The 23377-nt window shown below is 46.8% G+C and overlaps 1 protein-coding gene and 1 non-coding gene across 4 annotated transcripts in view; both read left to right on the forward strand.

Annotated features, from left to right (window-relative positions):
- HM13 (histocompatibility minor 13) overlaps nt 1-23377 on the forward strand; it is a 52904-nt gene that overhangs the window by 1310 nt on the left and 28217 nt on the right. For 2 of the 3 annotated variants that reach the window (XM_012455236.3, XM_012455238.2), the window contains exons 2-3: nt 11200-11298; nt 19760-19842. In XM_012455236.3, coding sequence (XP_012310659.1) covers nt 11200-11298; nt 19760-19842 — 182 coding nt within the window. Of the gene's footprint in view, nt 1-173; nt 1207-11199; nt 11299-19759; nt 19843-23377 lie in introns of those variants that run through there. The other variant, XM_021665689.2, reaches the window with a different exon arrangement.
- Nucleotides 4113-4252, forward strand: LOC135277183 (U4 spliceosomal RNA). The gene has a single exon (XR_010344768.1). It is a non-coding gene; the product is annotated as a U4 spliceosomal RNA (small nuclear RNA).

Raw genomic sequence — 23377 nt, forward strand, 5'->3', positions numbered from 1 at the left:
TATATGAAGCCCTTTCCAGCCCGTTATACCAATGGCTTCTCTTTATCTGCAGCTCCCCATGCTACTCCTCCACCCAGACCTGAAGATAAACCTCAGTGGAAGCTGTCTTGCCCAAAGAGGGCAGGCCCACAGAGCAGCTGCCACTTTTGAAACTGCTCAAGCTGAGGTTCTCAAAATACTACCCAACTTGAGCAGTGGCTGAGGCCTGCCACCTTCCTTCCCTAAGAGCAGAGAGCTCACTACTGGCTCTGTATGCGATCAGATGCAAAGGAAAGCAGTAGGCAGGAAGGGCTTAGGCTGAGAGACTCAAACATGACTCCATGTTCCTTTTTATTTGGCTTTTTCTAAGCAGAGTTCAGGTGATCTTAAGCTTCTCTACTGTGCCTGTCAGGTAGACACTTAGTGCAGAGAGAAGTTCTAAGATAAACCAGGACAGAGGAGGCAAAGGACAGCTGCTATAAGGCTAGGCAGCTTGATCTGAGCTGCTCTCCAAACTGACTAATTTTCCCTGGCACCTTTCGTACATGGATCACTAATCTCTACAGAAAACACCTTCCAGACAACAGTATTTCCTGAACCTTCCACCACTATCAAAGGTAAGGGAGGATTCCTGCAAAGATGAGTAGGTCAGAGCCCTGTCACCAAGGAGTTCAGGAGTTGGGTGACAGAAGAATAACTAGATCTGGGATTATAATACAAGCAGTGCTGCAGGGTTGAGGGAGAAAGACTGAGTACATCTGGGACAGTGCAGGAAGGCTTTGTGCTGGGGGTAGGCCTGAGCCTTGGTGTACAGGTAGAATTTCAACCAGTAGAAGGCATTCTAAGCAGAAGTAACCAGGTAAGTAGAGAGAGGTACGGAGGCAGGAGGCTACAGGGCAGTTCAGGAAATAGTGGCAGGTCTGGTGTGGCTGAAACAGAAGGTAAGAGAAAGCCTTAGCCTCTGAATACCTCTCCCAAGCATCTCCTGCAGGGCAGCAGTGTTTGGAGGACTGTATGAAATTGCAAACAGGACCTGACCATAAAGAGCCTGCCACCACCAATGACGCAGATGCTGTAAAACTTGCAAAACCTTTACGCCCTTTGATGCTCACAGCAACTGAAGTGGCAGGCAGAGCCAGTTTCATTATCCTCATTGTACAGAAAAAGAAACTGAGAGTGAAAGAAATGACTTCTGAAGATCACTCTGCCATTTAGGGGCAGAACCAGGTATGCCTAGTTCTTTTCCAGGGCTCTCTCCTGATACAGGTACCTCTAAAGACAAGCAGCATTGACCTAGGGGAAGGACGGGCCAAATGAATCCCTTTCTACCCTGAGTCGTTTCCCTGATCATATGAAAAGGAGAGAGAAGAGTTAGTGTAGGGACCCAGTTTTGATTTCCCACCAGTGTTGGGCCCCAAAGCCAGTGGAAGAGAAGGAATGTGAGGACAGAATTCTCCCCAGGGGTCAAGGTGTCCATAACAGGCAGGGAAAATTGTGAAACTGTGAGAGAAGAAGGTGGAGCCTCCAGGAGTATGTTGTGAAGAAGTAGTATTGGGAGGAGCAGCTACTCGGAGCAGCACCCACCCCTGTCAGAGGCCTGCCTCCCAGACAGAAGCGAATCTGGCCCAGGCAATAGCTGCACATTGGATTGGTTTAAAGGGCCCTCAGCCAGCAGGACTGGATGCCCCCTCTGGGCTGAGCTCTGGGCTGGGTACCAGAAGTTCCAGGACAACGAAGGCCAAGCCCTGCTCTCACTGAACTGTCACCAAGGAGAAATAGACATGTGACTAGCCAAGAAGATAGAGTTCTGATAGCCCTCCTGGAAGGGGCAGCAGTTGTCTTTGCGTGGATTGGGGGGAGTCCAACAGGCAGAACAGGGACCACAAGATGTGAGAGGCAGTGAGGAGTGTGGTGTGAGCCCAGGAGAGGGGCTTGGATGTAGTGGCATGATGTTCAGGAACCTGCGGCCTTTCTGAGGAAGAGAATCCTGAAAGCAGTGCAGCAGTTAATCATTATTGTTACAAAAATATTATACACTTGTAAAAAAAAATTCAAACAGTGCAGAAGTATAAAGGAAAAGCCTCCTGGGCACTATTCCTTGGAAGTAACCCAATTAGCTGTTGGGTGTGTAACCTTTGAGAATTTTCTCTGTGTATATACAAACATTGTGTATGTGTCTGTGTACATAGACATACGTCAATTTATTTTTATAAAAATTGGATTATATAGTACATACTGTTCCTCAACTTGATATTTTTTTTTCTTAATTTGTTGGCCAGTTGCCAGGCTGGTCCTGAACTCCTGACCTCAGGTCATCCACCCACCTCAGTCTTCCAAAGCGCTGGGATTACAGGCATGAGCCACTGCACCCGGCCCTATTTTTGTTACATAACTATTGTATATTATTATACACTATGTATATAATATTATATATAGTACACTCTTCTTTGCTCCTTGCTTTTTTCACCTAATATTTGTTGCAGATTCAATCCTGTCAGTACATAGGGTGTGTTCTTTAGCAGCTGTATGATACCCCACCTGTACGCCAGTTTGCTTAGAACACTAGTTCTCTAGTGTCTGGTCCCTGGGCCAGCAGCATCAGCATCACCCCAGAACTTGTTAGAAATGCACATTCTGAATCAGAAGTTCAAAGTGGCCCCAACAGTGTGTGTTTTATAAAACAAGCCCATCTGTTGATTCCGATGCATGCTCAAATTTAGAACCACCAATTTAGAGTCATCCACTGGTCATTCAGGTTATTTCAGCCTTTTGCTATTACAAACCATGCTGAAATTAGTATCTTTATACATTTTTATTTCACACTTGTCTGTGTATTTGTAGGATTTTTTTTTTTTTTTTAAGATAGAGTCTCCCTCTGTCACCCAGGCTGGAGTATGGTGGCACCATCTCAGCTCACTGCAACCTCTGCCTCCCGGATTCAAGCAATTTACCCACCTCAGCCTCTTGAGTAGCTAGGATTACAGGCACACACCACCACACCCAGCAAATTTTTGTATTTTTAGTACAGATGGGGTTTTGTCCTGTTGCCCGGGCTGATCTTAAACTCTTGACCTCAGGTGATCTGCCCACCTCAGCCTTCAAAAGTGCTGGGATTACAGGCCTGAGCCACTGCTCCCAGCCCACACTTTTTATTGAGATAGATTTTACCATATGATCCACTATAGAGGTTATATCAGTTTACTTCCCACCAGCAATAACCTTGATTCTTGTTTAATTGCTGTGGAGTAGGCTGTTCTCCAGAGGTGTTTTTGTTGTTTTTGTTGTTGTTGTTATTGTTTGTTTTTAGTTTTTGTTTGTTTGAGACAGAGTCTCACTCTCTTCTGCGGGGCTGGAGTGCAGTGGTTGTGATATTGGCTCACTGCAGCCTCCGACTTCCCGGTACAAAAATTCTCATGCCTCAGCCTCCCGAGTAGCTGGAACTACAGGCACATGCCTGTAGTAGATTCCACCACGCCCAGCTAATTTTGGTATTTCTAGTAGAGACGCGGTTTCACCATGTTGGCCAGGCTGGTCTCAAACTCCTGACCTCAAGTGATCTACCCACCTCAGCCTCCCAAAGTGCTGGGATTATAGGCGTAAGCCACTGCGCCCAGCCTCTCCAGAGGTTTTTAAGCAGGTATGTGATACAATCAGGTGTAGGCTTTAAAAAGAGCTCGTGGCAGCATGGGTGATAGGCCAGAGGGAGAAGTGTAAGGTTGGTGCAGGGGTTGTGAAGACAGCAGTGAGGGCCAAAGGATTGGGGTGGGAGGTTGGGTCAGGAAAGGTAACCATGGAGAGCTGAGTGACTGAATGTGGTGGTAAGGAGTAGAGACCCTGGGATGTCCAGCTGGGGCAACAGTAACAGAATGGCCCATGAATTCCAGATCATTTCCAGGACATGGCCTACAAGCAGTGCTCCAAGAACCTGAGCCGTGCCAATGGCTCCGAGCAGGCATCTGTCCTCCCTTACTGCTTTTGTTTCCGCTCTGCTAACAACATCCAGAATGTCATTGGAAGCCACATTTACTTCTGCTGTTTGTGTCAGGTTTTTTCCCCCACTTTCTAATTGTGTCTTGTGTTGCCGGAGCTATTGCATTTACATATGCGCATCTGGTTAAAAAATGCCAGTTGGTAGCTTTGCGCAGTGGCACTATCGTAGCCAATGAGGTTTATCGAGGCACAATTACTGCTAATTGAAAACTTTCCCCAATACCCCACCATGACGACTTGAAATATAGTCAGCATTGGCGATTTTTGACAGTCTCTACAGAGACTGAATTAAAAAAAAAATGCCAATTGGATTGTTAAAGAATCCTAACAACTTTTTAAATATTTTTATAACTACAAAGATTAGCTGTTCAGTTACCTTCAGGATTCTGTTCCTCAGAAAAGTTGCAGGCTTCCCAAGTATCTTCCTGTTATAACTTTCCTACAGAAATTTCCAGATAGGAAAGATAGAGGTCTTCTAGGAAACAGCTGCCAAGAGTTTGGGGTCTGGAACTGGACTGCCTCAGTTTGAATCCTGGCTCTGCCACTCCCCAGCTGTGTGACACTAAGCAAGTTACTTCACCTCTCTAGGCCTCCACTTCCTCATTTGTAAAAGAGCTATTAAAAGTACCTGCTTTGGCTAGGCACAGTGGCTCACACCTGTAATCCCAGCACTTTGGGAGGCCAGGGTGGGCAGATCACCTGAGGTCAGGAGTTCAAGACCAGCCTGGCTAACATGGTGAAACCCCGTTTCTACTAAAAATATTAAAAAATTAGCCAGGCGTGGTGGCATGCACATGTAATCCCAGCTACTCAGGAGGCTGAGGCAGGAGAATGGCTTGAACCTGGGAGGTGAAGGTTACAGTGAGCCAAGATTGCGCCACGACACTCCAGCTTGGGCAACAAGAGCGAAACTCCATCTCCAAAAAACAAAAAAAAAGTACCTGCTTTGTGGGGTTCTTGTGGGGACGTAAACATGTAAAGTACCTAGAACAGTGCAGTAATGTTATCATGTTATCATTATTACCATTATTGTCAGATTTCAGGTCTCCCATTCTTCTTCTTCTTCTTCTTCTTCTTCTTCTTTTTTTTGAGAGAGAAAGTCTCACTGTGTTGCCCAGGCTGGAGTACAGTGGCACGATCACAGCTCATTGCACCATACCCAGTTAATTTTTGTGGGTTTTTTTTTTTAATAGAGGTAGAGTTTCTCCATGTTGCCCATGCTGGTCTCAAACTCCTGGGCTCAAGCAGTCTGCCTACCTTGACCTCCCAAAGTGCTGGGATTACAGTCCGGTCTCCTGTTCTGAGTCAACTTTGCAGCATGGGATATTTATAAGTCACCCACAAAGGAGACCATATCCCTCTGTGTGGTGAAAAGGATCTGTCCAACCTTGGTTTGTCACTGAATAAGATTAGGCTTCTTCCCACCCAGGGTGCTGGGCTGAATTGAAAGGAATACATGGAAATGAGCCATAATACTGGTTTGTAGGTGAAGCCACAAAGTCCTGTGTGTCCTTTTACGGCCCTGAGCCTCTGAATGTGTGTATCTTTCTGCCTGATAAGCACTTCCTTTCCTTGTACACAAAGCACACTCCTCAAGCTGGATATGGTGGCTCATGGCTATAATCCCAGCACTTTGGGAGGCCTACGCGGATGGATAGGAGTTCAAGACCAGCCTGGCCAACATGGTGAAACTCCCATCTCTACTAAAAATACAAAATTAGCCGGGCATGGTGGCGCATGCCTGTAATCCCAGCTACTCCGGAGTCTAAGGCAGGAGAATCACTTGAACCCGGGAGCTGGAGGTTGCAGTGAGCCGAGATCACACCATTGCCCTCCAGCCTGGGCAAAAAGAGTGAAACTCCACTCAAAAACAAACAAACAAACAAACAAACAAAAACAGACGACTCAACCCAGTCAGCATTTATCTGGCTCCTGCTGCATACCAGACCATCAGACCCTGTGCTTGACCATCAGGGCCTTGCTTAAGTGGTACCTGCTCTCGCCACCTCTGACCCCTTTACTTCTCTGCAGAAATACTGTCTTGTTGGCCTTCTCGTGATTCTCTTGTGCATAATAATGATACAAATGTTGTATATAGTTTAAATGATGACTCAAGGCACAATGCTAAGTACTTCCAAAGCAGAAATCAGAATCCTCACAACTCATTTTACAGCTGAGGAAATCAAGGCTCGGAGAAAAAAAAATCACTTTCCTGAGGTCCCACAGCTGGAAAGAAGTAGAGCTGGGAGTCCAAATGGTCTTCCTGACCTCAGAATCCCTTTGTAACTGCTGGTGTTCATACTGTGTGTCACACTGATATACGCATCTGTTACGTCACGTGTCGCACTGCATTGTAATACCCTGTTTGGGATTTTTCCTTTTTTTTGAAGCTAGAGTGCAGTGCTCGGTCTCAGCCCACTGCAACCTCCGCCTCCCAGGTTCAAGCGATTCTCCTGCCTCAGCCTCCTCAGTAGCTGGGACCTAGGTGCACACCACCACAACCCAGCTAATTTTTGTATTTTTGTAGAGATGGGGTTTCACCATGTTGGCCCGGCTGGTCTCCAACTCCTGACCTCAGGTGATCTGCCCGCCCCAGTATCCCAAAGTGCTGGGATTACAGGCGTGAGCCACCAAGCCCAGCCTGTTTTGCTTTGCATTCCATAAAATAGAATACATGTTCCCTGTAATGTTCTGTTTACATGTCAGGGTATTAGTCTGTCTCCTATGAATGCTTCAAGATCAGGAACTCATTTTTGTACACATACTACTGCTACCCAGAAAATGTATTGAATTTGTGGAGGTGTTCAGAGGGGATAAGGAACTTGCCCAAGTCCCACGGCACACTGCTGGCAAAAGCAGAAGCCAAGGGTTGGGAGAGAATAAGGAAGGAAGGAAACCAGACCTCCCATGTGGGTATTGCTCACCCACCTCACCCCCACCTCCTGGCAAAGCCGCCCAAGTGACTCACACAGAGCTGCCTCCAGTGGCTCCAGAGGGGAGGTCTACCTTCCTGCCCAGAGCCTGGGCTGCCTCAGCCATGCATGGGCAGGAGTGTGGTTAAGGGCCTCCTCATTCACCTCTCCCTGATAGTCACAACCCCCTGTATGGGCACAGTACTTTACAGTTTGCCAGGCTGTTTTGCATCTCATATCTCATTTGGTTTAAGACTCATGGGGCTGGGTGTGGTGGCTCATTTCTATAATCCCAGCATTTTGGGAGGCCAAGCCAGGAGGATCAGTTGGTGCCAGGAGTTCAAGGCTGCAGTGAGCTATGATCTTGCCACTGCACTCCAGCTTGGGCAACAGATAGAGACCCTGTCTGTTTTTTCTTTTTTTCTTTTTCTTTTTCTTTAAAAAAAAAAAAAAAGGCCGTTGGCACTTTCTTAAAATAAGTGAAGCTAGAGACAGCCCTCCTGTTTGACAGAGAAGTAAACCCAGTTACTCAGCAAGCCATTAACAGAGCAAAGAATAGGTTGGATACATTTTATGTGTAGCATTTTACTTATGTATGAACTGTATCTGTAGGAAGAATTCCCACACATGGAATTGCTTGGTCAAAGGGTATGTGCGTTTGTGATTTTTTTATATATTGCCTAGTTGCTTTCTACAGGAAGACCAATTGACTCCCATAGGCAGTGTGGGAGACTGCCTCTTTCCCCATAGCCCCACCAACTCAGTATGTTACCCAATGTGTGGATCTTACCTTTCCGATAGATGAAAAACAGAGTCTCAGTGTGCTTTAGTTTGAGCTCTTAGTAAGAGTGAGAATAAACACTTTTTTTAATTATTAAGAGCCATCTGGTCCAGGCGTGATGGCTGACACCTGTAATCGCAGCACTTTGGGAGGCTGAGGTGGGTGGATCACGAAGTCAAGAGATCAAGACCATCCTGGCCAACATGTTGAAACCCCATCTCTACTAAAAATACAAAAATTAGCTGGGCATGGTTGCACGAGCCTATAGTCCCAGCTACTCAAGAGGCTGAGGTAGGAGAATTGCTTGAACCTGGGAGGCAGAGGTTGCAGTGAGCCAAGATCACGCCACTGTACTCCAGCCTGGGTGACAGAGCAATACTCCATCTCAAAAAAAAAAAACGGAGCTATTTGTAGTTCTTGTTCTGTGGCTCTTCTTTTTGTATCTTTGGGCATGTAGAAATTTCAGTTTAATGCATCCTGCCGAACTGCCCTTCCCAAAAGTCTGAACACGTTTGTACTGTAGGCCAGTGCTATGTATGTATTTCCTTTAGCCAGGCACAGTGGTGTATGCCTGTAATCCCAGTTACTTGGGAAGCTAAGGCAGGAGGATTACTTAAGCCCAGGATTTCAAATCTAGCCCACACCTCCCTTTCCTAGTAGTCAGCTCGTGGGCTTACTGCCCTCTGCCCCATCTCCTTCCCCTTTGCAACCTTCCACCCGGGACACTAAGGCCTCTCTGAGCCAGTCTTACCGTCTCCAGACACTCTCTCTCTTAGCACGTTTTTTATTGTTGGTTTTGTGAGCCAAAAAATTTGTGTGCCAAAAAATTTGCGCATCTCCACGACTGAATGTGATCCCTTCTTCTAGGGATGCTGGTGCTTTACTCTCAGGATGGACCTGGTGATGGTAGAATCTTGGACACTGTGATAAGCCTGTGACTACTGTGGAAAGAACTTCACTTCAGCATGAGCAGGAGTCTAATCTGGTGCTATGACTTTTGGTAGCCCTGATATAAAACAGTTGAGGAGTCCGGGCTCGGTGGCTCACGCCTATAATCCCAGCACTTTGGGAGGCCGAGGCGGGTGGATCACGAGGTCAAGAGATCGAGACCATCCCGGTCAACAAGGTGAAACCCCGTCTCTACTAAAAATACAAACATTAGCTGGGCATGGTGATGCGCGCCTGTAGTCCCAGCTACTCAGGAGGCTGAGGCAGGAGAATTGCTTAAACCCAGGAGGCAGAGGTTGCAGTGAGCCGAAATCGCGCCATTGCACTCCAGTCTGGGTAACAACAGCGAAACTCCGCCTGAAAAAAAAAAAAAAAAAACAGTTGAGTAGGTTGTCCCAGTGGGGAAGTCTGGAAGAACTTCGTGTTAGTGACATTTGCTAGGCCCTTGAGGACAGTGAGGATTTTGCCTAGCAGAAAGAGGACAGGTAGAGAGCACTGTGATCCTGGAAGCTTTTGACCCTGTTTGGAAATTTTCTTTCTTTTTTTTTTTTTTTTTGAGATGGAGTCTCACTCTGTCACCAGGCTGGAGTGCAGTGGAACGATCTTGGCTCACTGCAGCCACCGTCTCCTGGGTTCAAGTGATTCTCCTGCCTCAGCCTCCTGAGCAGCTGGGACTACAGGCACACACCACCACGCCTAGCTAATTTTTTTCTTTTTAGTAGAGACAGGGTTTCACCATGTTGGCCAGGATGGTCCTGATCTCTTGACCTGATGATCTGCCTGCCTCAGCCTCCCAAAGTGCTGGGATTACAGGCATGAGCCACTACACCCAGCCTGGAATACAAATTTATACCAAAAAAAAAGAAAAGAAATTTATACCAGCACTATACTATACATTAATAAATTTTCATTAGAAAGTTCTGGCTGGGGAGTTCAAGACCAGCCTGACCAACATGGTAAAACCCCATCTCTACTAAAAATACAAAAATTAGCCAGATGTGGTGGTGCACACCTGTAATCCCAGCTACTCCGGAGGCTGAGGCAGGTGAATTGCTTGAACTCAGGAGGTGGAGGTTGCAGTGAGCTGAGACTGCACCACTGCATTCCAGCCTGGGCAACAGAGCAAGACTTCGTCTCAAAAAAAAAGAAAAAAAAAAAGAAAAGAAAATTCTGGCCAGGTACAGTGGGTCATGCCTGTAAGCCCAGTACTTCGTGACGATGAGGCGAGCAGGTCACCTGCAGCCAGGAGTGCAAGACCAGCCTGGCCAACATGGTGAAATCCTGTCTCTACAAAAAATATAAAAATTAGCCAGGTATGGTGACATGTGCCTATAGTCCCAGCTACTCAAGAGCCTGAGGCAGGAAAGTTGAACCGGGAGGCAGAGGTTACAGTGAGCCAAGATTGTGCCACTGCACTCCAACCTGGGCAACAGAGTGAGACTCTATCTCAAAAAAAAAAAAAAAAAGAAAGTTCTTTGGCATAAATTCTATGAAGCTAATTTATTCCTATTATGGTCTGCTACTCCATTTTCAATTCTTTTTCATTTTTATAACACTGAAATTATTTTGATTACATTCAGTTCTTTTTCATGTAAATATTTATCCTTCATCAGTTCTTTACCCACATCATATTCTTGCCAACTATAACATCTGCCATTATAAATTTAATTGTGGCTTTTATTTTTACCATTTTCAAGTCTGCCAGTCAAATATCTTTAATTTAAGTTTTGTCAAGATTTGCTTCTCTTCACAGTTGGTGTCTCCCTATGTGCAGTTTCAGCCATTATCTGTCTTGTTGTTAATTTCAACTTATAATATTCATTACCTACTGGATGAGAGAATAGTCATATTTCCCTCTTAGCTGATCCATTAGAAAATTGAAAACTATTCTCTTCCAGAGGTCTGAAACTGCTGTGGCATCACTGGTGTCCAGAATTTCTTCTCAGTTATTTCATACTAGAATGGCCTCTGACATGCCCTTCTCCCCAGATGTATCACAGACGCCCTGGGTTCTCCTTGGTCTCTTGATCAGGGTCCAGATCCCCTCATGGCACAATAGCAGAATCTTCTGGGCATGGTGCTTCATACCTGTAATCCCAGCACTTTGGGAGGCGCAGGTGGGTGGATCACTTGAGGTCAATTTGAGACCAGCCTAGCCAACATGATGAAACTCCATCTCTACTAAAAATACAAAAATTAGTCATGAGTGGTGGTGCATGCCTATAGTCCCAGCTACTCGGGAGACTGAGGCAGGAGAATTGTTTGAACCCAGGAGGCAGAGGCTGCAGTGAGCCGAGATCACACTACTTCACTCCAGCCTGGGTGACAGAGCAAGACTCGGTCTCAGAACAAAAGGGCAGGGTCAGAGCATCTTGCCCCAGGGTGAGGCAGGCAGCATCCCTGGCCAAGGGAACAGCATTAGCAGAGCCTTGCAGGAACACCTGGGAACCCCTAAAGCACCTAACTGAACCAAAACAGAGGTGAGAAGGAAATGAATGAGGTAGTGGGGCATCAGATTCCCACCAGTATCCAGCCCTGGAGGCCAGAACGCCAGCCGTGCTGAGTCTGTGCCATTCTTCTCTCCTCTAGAATGCTTCGGACATGCCTGAAACGATCACCAGCCGGGACGCCGCCCGCTTCCCCATCATCGCCAGCTGCACACTCCTGGGGCTCTACCTCTTTTTCAAAGTAAGTCTTTTGCCACCTGTTGTGTCATTTGATTTAAATGACTTTATTTATTTTTTTTTTTTCCCATCACAAGAGCCATGCATGTTCATTTATAGAAAATAAAGAGCAGAGAAAAAGTAATAATTCACCCATAGACCTACCCAACGACAACAACTGTTAGTGTTTGGGACCCTTTCTCACTAGTGTGTATTTCTTTTCTCCATGTAGCTTTTTGTTTTAGTTTTGTGATACCAGTTTGGTTTCATTGTACCGTTTATGTTGGGATGGGGTATAGCTTGTGCTCAGACATACCTCTACCATTACTAATCGCCTTTTTTTTTAATTTATCGAGGTTTATTTTCCCAATAAAAGTTACACAGGCTCAGTGTTGAAAACCTGGAAAACACAGAAAAGTAAAAAGGGGAAAACAGCAGTCATCCAAAACCCCACTACCAGAGACAGTCACAGTTTCCCTTCGGAGGTGTGTCCTTCCACTGTTTCTCCCTGTGCATGGTTTCTCTGTAGCTGTGACCACATGGTGTATTCAGTTTGTAGCTGCTTTTTTCACTTCACATTAATAACATCAAAGCATTTTCTCATGTTACTGCAAACTCTCCTTAGTTGTACTATTTTCTGGATTACAAAAGTAATAAATTCAGAAAATCTAAAGAAAGTATATCAAGAGAGGGAAAAACAAATTCCACAACACAGAGGTAGTCATTAACATTTTGGCCTATCTCCTTTTGGGCTTTTTATTTATTTATTTTAGGACAGGCTCTCACTCTGTCACCCAGGCTGGAGCACAATGGCACCATCACAGATCACTGCAGCCTCAACCTCTCGGGCTCAAGAGATCCTCCCACCTCAGCCTCCCAAGTTGAGACTATGGCCGCGTGTCACCACTACACCCAGCTAATTTTTTCTTTTAGTAGAATCAAGATCTCGCTTTGTTACCCAGGCTGGTCTCAAATTCCTGGGCTCAAGTGACCCTTCCGCCTCTGCCTCCAAGAGTTTAATCCTGCTAGGATTACAGGCATAAGCTACTGCATCCATCCTTTTCAGGTTTTTAATAAGCATATATTTAGCATTATTATAATCATATTTTAACTATAGTGTTAAATCTTTTATTGTTTTTGTTAGGTTTTTCTTTGTTAATTGGTTTGTTTAGAGACAGGGTCTCACTCTTGCCCAACCTAGAGTGCACCGGTACAATCATGGTTCACTGCAACCTCAACTCCTGGACTCAAGTAGAAGACTGGCTGATTTTTTTTTTTTTTTTTTTTGAGACAGAGTCTTGCCCTATTACCCAGGCTGGGTTGCAATGGCACGATCTCGGCTCATTGCAACCTCTGCCTCCCAAGTTCACGCAATTCTCCTGCCTCAGCCTCCTGAGTAGCTGGGATTACAGGCACACCCCACCATGCCTGGCTAATTTTTTGTATTTTTAGTAGAGACGGGGTTTCACCATGTTGGTTAGGCTGGTCTTGAACTCCTGACCTCGTGATCTGCACTCCAGCCTGGCAACAGAGCAAGACTCTGTCTCAAAAAAAAAAAAAAAAACTACAAAAAATTAGCCCAGCATGGTGGCACACACCTGTAGTCCCAGCTACTCAAGAGGCTGAGGCAGGAAAATCACTTGAACCCAAATTATATATATATAATTTGTATACATGCAGGCCTGTCGCAGTGGCTCACCTGTTGTCCTAGCACTTTGGGTGACTCAAGTGGGAGGATCACTTGAGCTCAGGAGTTAGAGACCAGTGTGGGCAACATAGTGAGAACCCATCTCATTCATAAGTAAATAAATAAGCTGGACAGGCATGATGTCTTATGCCTCTAATACCAGCACTTTGGGGGCCTGAGGCGGGCAGATCATGAGGTCAGGAGTTCGAGTCCAGCCTGACCAACATGATGAAACCCTGACTCTACTAAAAATACAAAAATTAGCCAAGCATGGTGGTACGCACCTGTAATCCCAGCTACTCAGAAGGCAGGGGCAGGAGAATCACTTGAATCACTGTCACCCAGGTTGGAATGCAGTGGCGTGATCTCAGCTCACTGCAACCTCCGCCTCCCAGATTCAAGTGATTTTCCTGCCTCAGCCTCCCCAGTAGCTGGGACTATAGACATAGATCATCACGCCCAGCCAGAAATCCTTTTTTTGTTGTTTTTTGTTGTTTTGTTTTTTGAGACAGAGTCTCTCTGTCACCCAGGCTGGAGTACAGTGGCACGATCTCGGCTCACTGCAATTTCTGCCTCCCAAGGTTCAAGCAGTTCTCCCAAGGTTCAAGCAATTCTCAACCAGCCTGGCAACATAGCAAGACCCTCTTTCCTTCTGTAGGGCCTGTGAGTATAATAAATCCTTTGATTTCTCCTCCCTCAGCCTTCTGAGAAGTGCTCTTTTTAATGGTTACAGGATATTCCCACAAGCAACCAGCCTGGGCAACACAGCAAGACCCCATCTCCACAAAAAATTTAAAAATTAGCCAGACATGGTGGTACAGGCTTATACTCCCAGCTGTTCAGGAGGTTGAGGCTGAAGGATGACTTGAGCCCAGGAGTTCAAGGCTATGGTGAGCTATGATCACACCACTGCACTCCAGCCTTGACACGAATGTGACCCTGACAATAAAAGAGGAAGAATATCCCTACAAGCAGATACAGCATAGTTGACTTACAGCATCCCCTGCATTTTAAACAGAAAATGTCATTCTGATTTTTACTCTAAGAAATAAGAGTGCATTAAATAACATTGACTATTCACAGATTTTTTTTTTTCTTTTTTCCTGGACTTCGGGTGAAGAGCTGAATTTATCAAATGCCTTGGTTCATAGCATTCCATCCTCAGTCCATGCCAGGCCCCCCTACTTTGTTTTTTTTTTCTCCCACTTCACTCCAATATCCACCTCCATTCCCACCTTCATTTCTCTCTCTACCAGAGCCAACTGCTTTAATGCATTTGACTTCTGTCCTTAGATGTGTATGTTTCTTATAAAATATATAGTGTTGGTGTATCTGTGTATATGAGTGAGAATTGCATTTCCATAAATAGAACTGTGTATTGCATCTCCCTCTGTTTCCTTTTCTGCTCCCTGTACTTTAAGATCTCTCTGTAGCTTTGTATACATCCAGCCCATTGCTTCTGCCTTTGCTTTTGGCAGATAGTTCTGAAGTCTTGAGAGACCTTCTAATATTTTTAGTATTTAGGATTCTTTCCTTAGACCAGATGCTCCCAAAAGGAATTTCTGGCAGCAGTGGGTGTGAGCATTCTTATTTAAGGTACTGGCTTCCTGTTGCTCAGCCTTTCCTCCTCTCTGGGCAGGTAAGCCTCAGTCTGCCTCGTGCCAGAAGCACAGAGTATACCTCTTCCTCATGCCTCCAGAGTGTCCCCAATAAGATTTCTGAAAGGCAGCTGCCTAGACAACATAGCCACTGGGCTCCTCCTAGACTCCCCACCAACATCTGGCTGGTTGGTTTGCTTAACAGAAAAATAGCCCACCACAGCGGCTCTCCCTCAGCCCTTTTCCTCCCCTCCTCCTGGTTGGGGCACTGGAGTTTATAACTATATTGTACATTTTTAAAACTTCAGGGCTGGGCATGGTGGCTCACGCCTGTAATCCCAGCACTTTGGGAGGCTGAGGTGGGCAGATCACCTGAGGTCAGGAGTTTGAGACCAGCATGGCCAACATGGTGAAACCTGTCTCTACTAAAAATACAAAAATTAGCTGGGCATGGTGGCACGCTTGAACCCAGGAGGCGGAGGTTGTGGTGAGCCGAGAATGCACCACTGCACTCCAGCCTGGGTGACAGATTGAGACTCCGTCTCAAAAAAAAGACAACAAAAAAAAAAACTTCATATTTTCCTGATGCCTCAACATCCCACAAACAGGCTATGAACACTTTGCCCAGGTGAAGAAGTGCTGGTGTGATAAGGCTGGTCCCTGCCACAAGTTCCCCTTCTTGCCCTCCTCTACTGTGACCTAGTGACATTCAGACACATGAGTGAGATTCCCTTTTGCTGTGTCTTCCACCCTGAGCCCCAAAGAAGGCACTTACCCATGGCTTTCCTTCTGTAGGACTTGTGAGTATAATAAATCCTTTCATTTCATATGCCTCTCTCTCAAGGACATTCACTCTGAGTTTAGAATGATCCCATCCTCATCACCAATTGTGTTGTAAAAAGGAAGTCCCCTTTGTGAGTTTTTTTTGTTTTTAGAGACAGGGTCTTACCCTTTCACCCAGACTGGAGTCCAGTGATGTGATCATGGTTCACGGTAACTTTAAACGCCCAGGCTCAGGTGATCCTCCCACCTCAGCCCCCTGAGTAGCTGGGACTACAGGCATGCACCATCACACCGGCCTAATTTTCTTTTATTTTTTGTAGTGATGGGATCTTACTTTGTTGCCCATGCTGGTCTTGAACTCCTGGCCTCAAGCAATCCTCCACCTTGGCCTCCTAAAGTGCTGGGGTTACAGGCATGAGCCACTGCATCCAGCCCCCTTTATGAAGTCTTTAAGGATCACTCCAGCACAGCCACAGAAACTATGCTCAGAGAGGCTTATGAAATTACAGAATTTACTATACTCACTTGTTTAGAGAAGCAGGCATGCATGCCACACAGGGGGCCATATGGGAGGTGCTCCCAGGAAACCACTCAACCAAGCAGGCAGGGAGAAGGGGGCAGGACAGAGGGATGAAAAGAGAAGGGAAGACCCCCAGGCAAGTGCCTTTGTTGGGGCTCAGAGTGGTACAAGCAAAGGGCATGAGGGGATTTACTGGTGCGTTTGAATGGCATTAGGTCATAAAAGAAGAGGACAAAAATAAAGAAAGAAAGAAAGAAAGAAGAGGACCAGAGGCTGGGTGTCATGGCTCATGCCAGTAATCCCAGTACTTTGGGAGGCCAGGCAGGCAGATTGTTTGAGCCCAGGAGTTCAAGATCAGCCTGGCCAACATGGTGAAACCTGTCTCTACAAAAAATACAAAAATTAGCCAGGCATAGTGGCACACACCTGTAGTCCCAACTACTTGAGGGCTGAGGCAGGAGGATCGCTTGAACCCTGGAGGTCAAGGCTGCACTGAGCCAAGATCGGACCACTATACTCCAGCCTTGGCAACGAAGTAAGACCCTGTTTCAAAAAGAAGAAGAGGGCCGGGCGCGGTGGCTCACGCCTGTAATCCCAGCACTTTGGGAGGCCGAGGTGGGTGGATCACAAGGTCAAGAGATCGAGACCATCCCAGTCAACATGGTGAAACCCCGTCTCTACTAAAAATACAAAAAATTAGCTGGGCATGGTGGCGCGTGCCTGTAATCCCAGCTACTCGGGAGGCTGAGGCAGGAGAATTGCCCGAACCCAGGAGGCGAAGGTTGCAGTGAGCCGAGATCGCGACATTGCACTCCAGCCTGGGTAGCAAGAGCGAAACTCCGTCTCAAAAAAAAAAAAAGAAGAAGAAGAGGGCCAGAAGGAGAACCTGGGCAGAGTGTTCATAGCCTATTTGTGGGGATGTGAGGCATCTGTAAAATATGTTTTTTAAATAAGTTTAAAATTTTTATAATACAGTAACATTTCACAAAATCATATCATTTACTTTATCCAACCATATTTAAAATTGATTCCTTTGAAGCAACTCAAAAAAATTAAATCCAACAGCATAAGAAATAGAGTTAAAGGAGAAAATTAAAATAGGATAAAACAAGCCTTGGGTGAGGACCACACCCATGCCTCATGCTCTAAAGCCTTGTACTCTTGCTAGAAATGGGTTTAGTTTTGGCTCTGACTTTTTAGCAGCCAAAGCACAAAGGAAAATGAGACCTGGTGTTCAGTTCACATGGGTTACAGTGAAACCAACCAGAAGTTCAGAGTGTGGCCTGAGAGCAGTTTGCCCCAAGGGCTCACACTGAAAGAATGCAATGCAAGAGGTATGCCACATCTTCAAAATAAAGCATAATCCATATGCCTACAAAATCTGCTCATAGGTCTTTTTCTTGTAGCACTAACATTATGGACTACCAATTTGCCCCTCCATTCAGTCATTCTGTATTTATTGACAGCCTGCTGCAACAGGCCCTGTGCTGGGTACTGGGGATACTGAAGTGAGAAAAACAGCTGACCATCGCTGTCCTCAAGAAGCATCTTGTTAAGCAGTAGAGACAGACACCAATCACATAGATAGATGTTAAGTTACAGCTCCATGAAGTGCTTCCATGCTTCCAGGAAAGCATGGAAGAACCAGCTCAGGGTGAACCTCCACCCAGGGTGAAGCTTCTGCCCAAGCCCCTTATCCATGACAACAGCACCTGCATCGACCTAGCTCAGCCAAAACCCCAGGAGTCATCCTTGTCCCTGCCCCCTCAAGCCATTGTTTCCAGCCCCTTCACACATCTTGCAGCTCCCATTCCAGAACAGATCTGGAGGCCAGATGTGGTGGGTCACGCCTGTAATCCCAGCACTTTGGGAGGCCGAGGTGGGTGGATCACCTGAAGTCAGGAGTTCAAGACCAGCCTGACCAACACAGTGAACCCCTTTCTCTACTAAAAATACAAAATTAGCCGGGCATGGTGGTGCATGCCTGTAATCCAAGCTACTTGGGAGGGTGAGGCAGGAGAATCCTTGAACCCAGGAGGTAGAGGTTACAGTGAGCCAAGATTGCACCATTGTATTCCAGCCTGGAAAGTAAGAGTTAAACTCCATCTCCATCTTGGATGGGTGAAAAAAAGCAGAACAGATCTGGAATCCTTCCACTGCTCAACTTCCCCTCCATCACCCCAGACCAGGGCACCATCCCCCTCTCCTCCTCCCTGCTTCTACTCTTGCCCTGTAGGGTCTTTCTTCTACACAGCAGCAGAGGAATCCTCTCATGCCGTCTGATCATGTCAAACTCTGCCCTCAGCATTCCAGTACCAGCCTGTCTCTCGCAGGCAGATCTAAAGACTTCCCCATGGCACTGCAGGGTCTGGCTCCCTCTTCCCTCCCATCCTCTCTCCTGACACTGTCCCCATGCTCCCTTAGCTCTGGGTTCTCAGGCCATCTGTAGTCCCTGCACACATTAACATGCACCCACCTCAGGACCTTTGCAGCTGCTCCCTTCATTTATGACTCTGCTCCTTTGTCCTCTCCAGAGCCTTCCCTGACCACCTGTCTAAAATAGCAGCTCTACCCCTTCATTCTCTGTCTCCCTGCCCTGGTTTGCTTTTCTTAATGCCCATTACCACCTGACGGTATATTATTTGTAACTGTTTCTTTCAAGATTCTTTCTCCTTCACTGGCCCGTGAGCTCTAGGGGAGCAGCAATTTTGCCTGATTCCTTGCTGAATCACCAGTGCCCTGCACATGGTAGGCAATCAGTCAGTATGGGCTGAATTACTGAGGGGTTGATTGTGTCATGGAAATTATGTGAGCAAAGCTTCTCTGATCTGGGAGCTAAAGAAGGCTGAGTAGGGGTGGCCTCGGTGAAGAGAGGAGAAAATCTCAGGCAGCAGGAGAGCTTGAACACGGCTGCCTGTGGGTGGACATGTAGCACACACATCGCACTGCAGAAAGGCCAGTGTGGCTGCAGTGTGCAGAGTGAGAACATGTGTGAGCCCAGGCTCAGGAGATCTGTGGTGGCCACCACGAGGCAAGAGGCCAACAGGTGGATGTGAGCTTTCAGTTTATGAGAGCAGAGGGTAGCTGCGGAGTGGCTTCCAGCAAGGGAGTGACATGATCTGACTGGTGTTCAGCAGATTCAAAAACAGCCCTGCTTGAGAGAGGCCAGGTTCCCTACACCCCACACAACAGCACATTTTTCCCTCGCAGTTAGAGACCATCACAGTATCACACTCAGCAGCAATGCAGCAAACATGGTGCACATGATATAGCATTTCCAAAGTCTAGAATTAACACATGACCATTAACTGGAGCATTGTGACAGAATATTTCTCAGTTTCACCTAACAATAAAAAGACCAAGAAGCAGCTGCCAGGAATGCTGTCATAGCTTTAGCCACCACTGCAGGAGGAGTCATCAGAAAGCAGGCTGTGGAAAATGGAGTGGGACAGATGTCTTGTAACTAGCATGCTTGGGGCGTGGGTGGCCACCCTGTAGGGGCTTCCTGGATCATTAAACAGGGAGAAGGAAATGTGGAAGAGTAAGTTCTGAGGTTCCAACAGCTCTCTTGGGGCTCTGTACTGAAGACTCCCCCATCCCTTCAGAACCCCTGTGCAGCATTCTGAGCACAAACATAATTGCCTCTCTCCAGATAGTGGAGCCACTAAACATAAACCTACAGACCCCTTTGCAAGGTATGTCGGGGGGCTTGAGGTTTCTCCCTTGTCCCCCACAGCTGCAGAAACCAGAATACCACTAGTATTGTCTGAGACTCTTCCTGACTGCCTGCCAACTCAATAAGGGTGAAACAAACCTCCAGAAGAGAAGCAGGGATTCTGGTTTCCTCACAGCCACAGGCAACCCTAACTTCCTGTTTCTCTTTGTATTTCTGCCTCAGATATTCTCCCAGGAGTACATCAACCTCTTGCTGTCCATGTATTTCTTCGTGCTGGGAATCCTGGCCCTGTCCCACACCATCAGGTCAGAAGGCATCTCTCTGCAACATTTGAAGCAGCTTTATCGGGAGCCAGTACAGGGACTTGGATGAGAACATGACTTTTGGCATCATTCAGAGCCAGGTTTGAATCCTGGCTATAAAATCAAGGGATTCTTTCCCCTACACACTGTAGATGACTAGGACAAGAATAACCTCTCTGGGCCACAGTTTCCTTATAGGAATGATGAGAATCTGGTGGCTGCTTCCACCACCACAGCTTTGGGAAAGTGATTTGTGAGCAGTAACGTCATGTTAGTTGGGACAGTACTCAGATGAGTAACACCATTACCACCTGCCGACGCTGTGGCCCGGCTGTGTACTAAGCACCATGCTGGGCTCCTCACACATGATGGTGCTTCATGAGGAGCCAGAGGCAGCACAGTGAGAAGTTAGGAGTGCAGGCTCTGGAATTTCACTACCTGACTTTGAGTCCAGACACTGCCACTTAATAGCTCTGTGATCTTGGGCACGTTACTTAATCTCTCTGGCTTCAATTTCCTCATGAATGTGGAGAAAAATAATAGTACCCTTCCCATGGGGTCACGTGGAAAGCTTTTAGCGCAGTATCTGGCGATTTAAAGTGTTCAATAACTATTAGCTGTTAACTATTAGCTATTACTGTTATCTGTGTTAACTTGCCAGACATCTGTAAATGGGTCGCTTTGGCTTTCTTTCACACCTGTATAATAGTCAGGGAAACTGAAGCCCAGAGAGGTTAAGAAATTTGCTAGGATCACACTGCTGATAAGCAACAGAGCCAGGATTCAAACCCAGGTGTGGCTCCAGAGCCCATCCTCTTCCCACTGCTATCCTAACTCAAATTGCCACACACTCATGTCTTTTCAGTGGTATAGGCCAGTTCATTAGAGGGGTCTGCTATTTTTATTTCAGACAGGCCAGTTCTCCACTCTGTGGGACTATCCCACACATTACAAACAGTTGGCATCCTTTTTCTGCTTACCAAATGGGAGTTGCACACCAGTCTTCTCCAGCTTGTGACTATAAAGATGTCCCAGTATGTTTCTGTCTGCCCCCTTGAAGTGGTGCAGCCTCAGCCTGAGAACCACTGATAGACCAAGACGTGGCCAGGGAAAGTTCCCAGAAGGAAGGAACTCAACTTGAACTTAGCTTTCTTTGAAGGGTAGGAAACCTGGAAGACGTACAAAAGAAGGAGAGCCCAGGTCCTAGAAAGTTTTTCCACACTGAGGGCATAGGCAGAATCTGCTCCCCAAAGCACTGAAAGCCAATATGAGGCCGGGCGTGGTGGCTCACGCCTATAATCCCAGCACTTTGGGAGGCCAAGGCAGGTAGATCATGAGATCAGGAGATAGAGACCATCCTGGCTAACATGGTGAAACCCCATCTCTACTAAAAATACAGAAAAATTAGACAGGTGTGGTGGCGTGCACCTGTAATCCCAGCTACTCAGGAGGCTGAGGCAGGAGAATCGCTTGAACCTGGGAGGCAGAGGTTGCAGTGAGCTGAGATCGCGCCATTGTACTTCAGCCTAGCGATAGAATGAGACTCTGTCTCAAAAAAAAAAAGAAAGAAAGCCAACATGAATGTGGAATCATTCCCTCATTCTTCTAGGCACAATGGCAGGACAGTGTGGTAGTCAGGAGCATAGAGTCAAGAGGCAGGCAACCCTGGGACCAACACCTGGCGCTGCCGGCTCTAATTTGTGTAAGTTACCCAAGCTCTGAGCATCAGTTCTTTTACCTGTAAAATGGAGAGACTGCAGGTACCTCCTCAGAGGTGTGGGGAGTGTCTAGTGAGCCCCAGGCTGTAACATCCTTAGAGCACAGTACCAAGTACACAGTGAGCCTGGTGGCTGGCCCAGGGTTACACAGCTGGACTTCACATCTGGTATTCCAACTGAGGTCACTGTTGTCCTCACCTGCACTGACTCTTCACCCACACTGACTCTTCACCCACAAAATTTTATTCTAGCTAGCTTGGGAGAATTCTAGTCCAGCCCCCCCATGCTGAAAAATGGAGGCCCACAGAACCTGAGTGACTGGGACCCAACCAAGATAATGGCAGGCCCAGTCACCCTTGCTCACAGGACAAACCTTTCCTTTCATAGTGGACCTGGGGTGGGATGGGGCAGTCACTTCCAAGCACTGGGTGTCCTCCTTTTCCATGCTGATTAGGATCTGCCCCATCTCTAGCCAATCCTACCCCAGCATCTGTGACAGGCTTGAGACCCCCAAGTCTCCCCACAGCCCAGCCTCTGCCTCAGAGAGAACCCAGTGTGTTTTGAAAGCCACTGTTAGGCTGTGTGCTGAGGAACTGATTATTTAATGTTATTGCAGCAATCCTACAATGAAGATCTTATCTCTACCCAGCTGCCCAAGCAGGGTATTTTGAACTTCTATCATCTTGACACCAAAGACTTTTTTTTCCTTTTAGAACAATAACTAAGGGATATCATCCCAAATTTCTTGTAGATTAATCAAGAAATAATAACTGGGCACGGTGGCTCACGCCTGTAATCCCAGCACTTTGGGAGGCCAAGGCAGGCAGATCACGAGGTCAGGAGTTCAAGACCAGCCTGACTATCATGGTGAAACCCATCTCTACTAAAAATACAAAAATTAGTCGGGCATGGTGACACATGCCCAGCTACTCAGGAAGCTGAGACAGGAGAATCGCCTGAACCTGGGAAGCAGCGGTTGCAGTGAGCCGAGATCATACCATTGCACTCCAGCCTGGGCAACTGAGCGAGACTCCATCTGAAAAAAAAAAAATTAGCCAGGCATAGTGGCACATGCCTATAGTCCCACTCGGGAGGCTGAGGCAGGAGAATCGCTTGAACCCGGAGGCAGAGGTTGTAGTGAGCCAAGATCGCACCATTGCACTCCAGCCTAGGTGACAGAGCAAGACTCCGTCTCAAAAAAAAAAGAAAAAGAAAAAGGTATAATTGAGGTTGGGCATGGTGACTCACACCTGTAATCCCAGCACTTTGGGAGGCCAAGGCAAGTGGATCATCTGAGGTCAGGAGTTCAAGACCATCCTGGGCAACATGGTGAAAACCCATCTCTAATAAAAATACAAAAAAGTAGGCTGGGCACGGTGGCTCACGCCTGTAATCCTAGCACTTTGGGAGGCTAAGCTGGGCAGATCACCTGAGGTTGGGAGTTCGAGACCAGCCTTGCCAACATGGAGAAACCCCGTCTCTGCTAAAAATACAAAATTAGCCTGGCATGGTGGTGCATGCCTATAATCCCAGCTACTCGGGAGGCTGAGGCAGGAGAATCGCTTGAACTTGGGAGGCAGAGGTTGCAGTGAACCAACATCACGCCATTGCACTCCAGCCTGGGCAACGAACCAAACTCCGTCTCAAAAAAAAAAAAAAAAATACAAAAAAAGTAGCTGGGTGTGATGCCGCGCCCCTGTAATCCTGGCTACTCAGGAGGCTGAGGCAGGAGAATTGCTTGAACCCGGGAGGTGAAGGTGTCAGTGAATTGAGATAGCACCACTGCATTCCAGCCTGGATGACAGAGGGAGACTCCATCT

The sequence above is a fragment of the Aotus nancymaae genome, unplaced genomic scaffold (genome assembly GCF_030222135.1).
Source record: "Aotus nancymaae isolate 86718 unplaced genomic scaffold, 86718_ANA_hifiasm-v0.15.2.pri h1tg000029l, whole genome shotgun sequence".
Lineage (NCBI taxonomy): Eukaryota > Metazoa > Chordata > Mammalia > Primates > Aotidae > Aotus > Aotus nancymaae.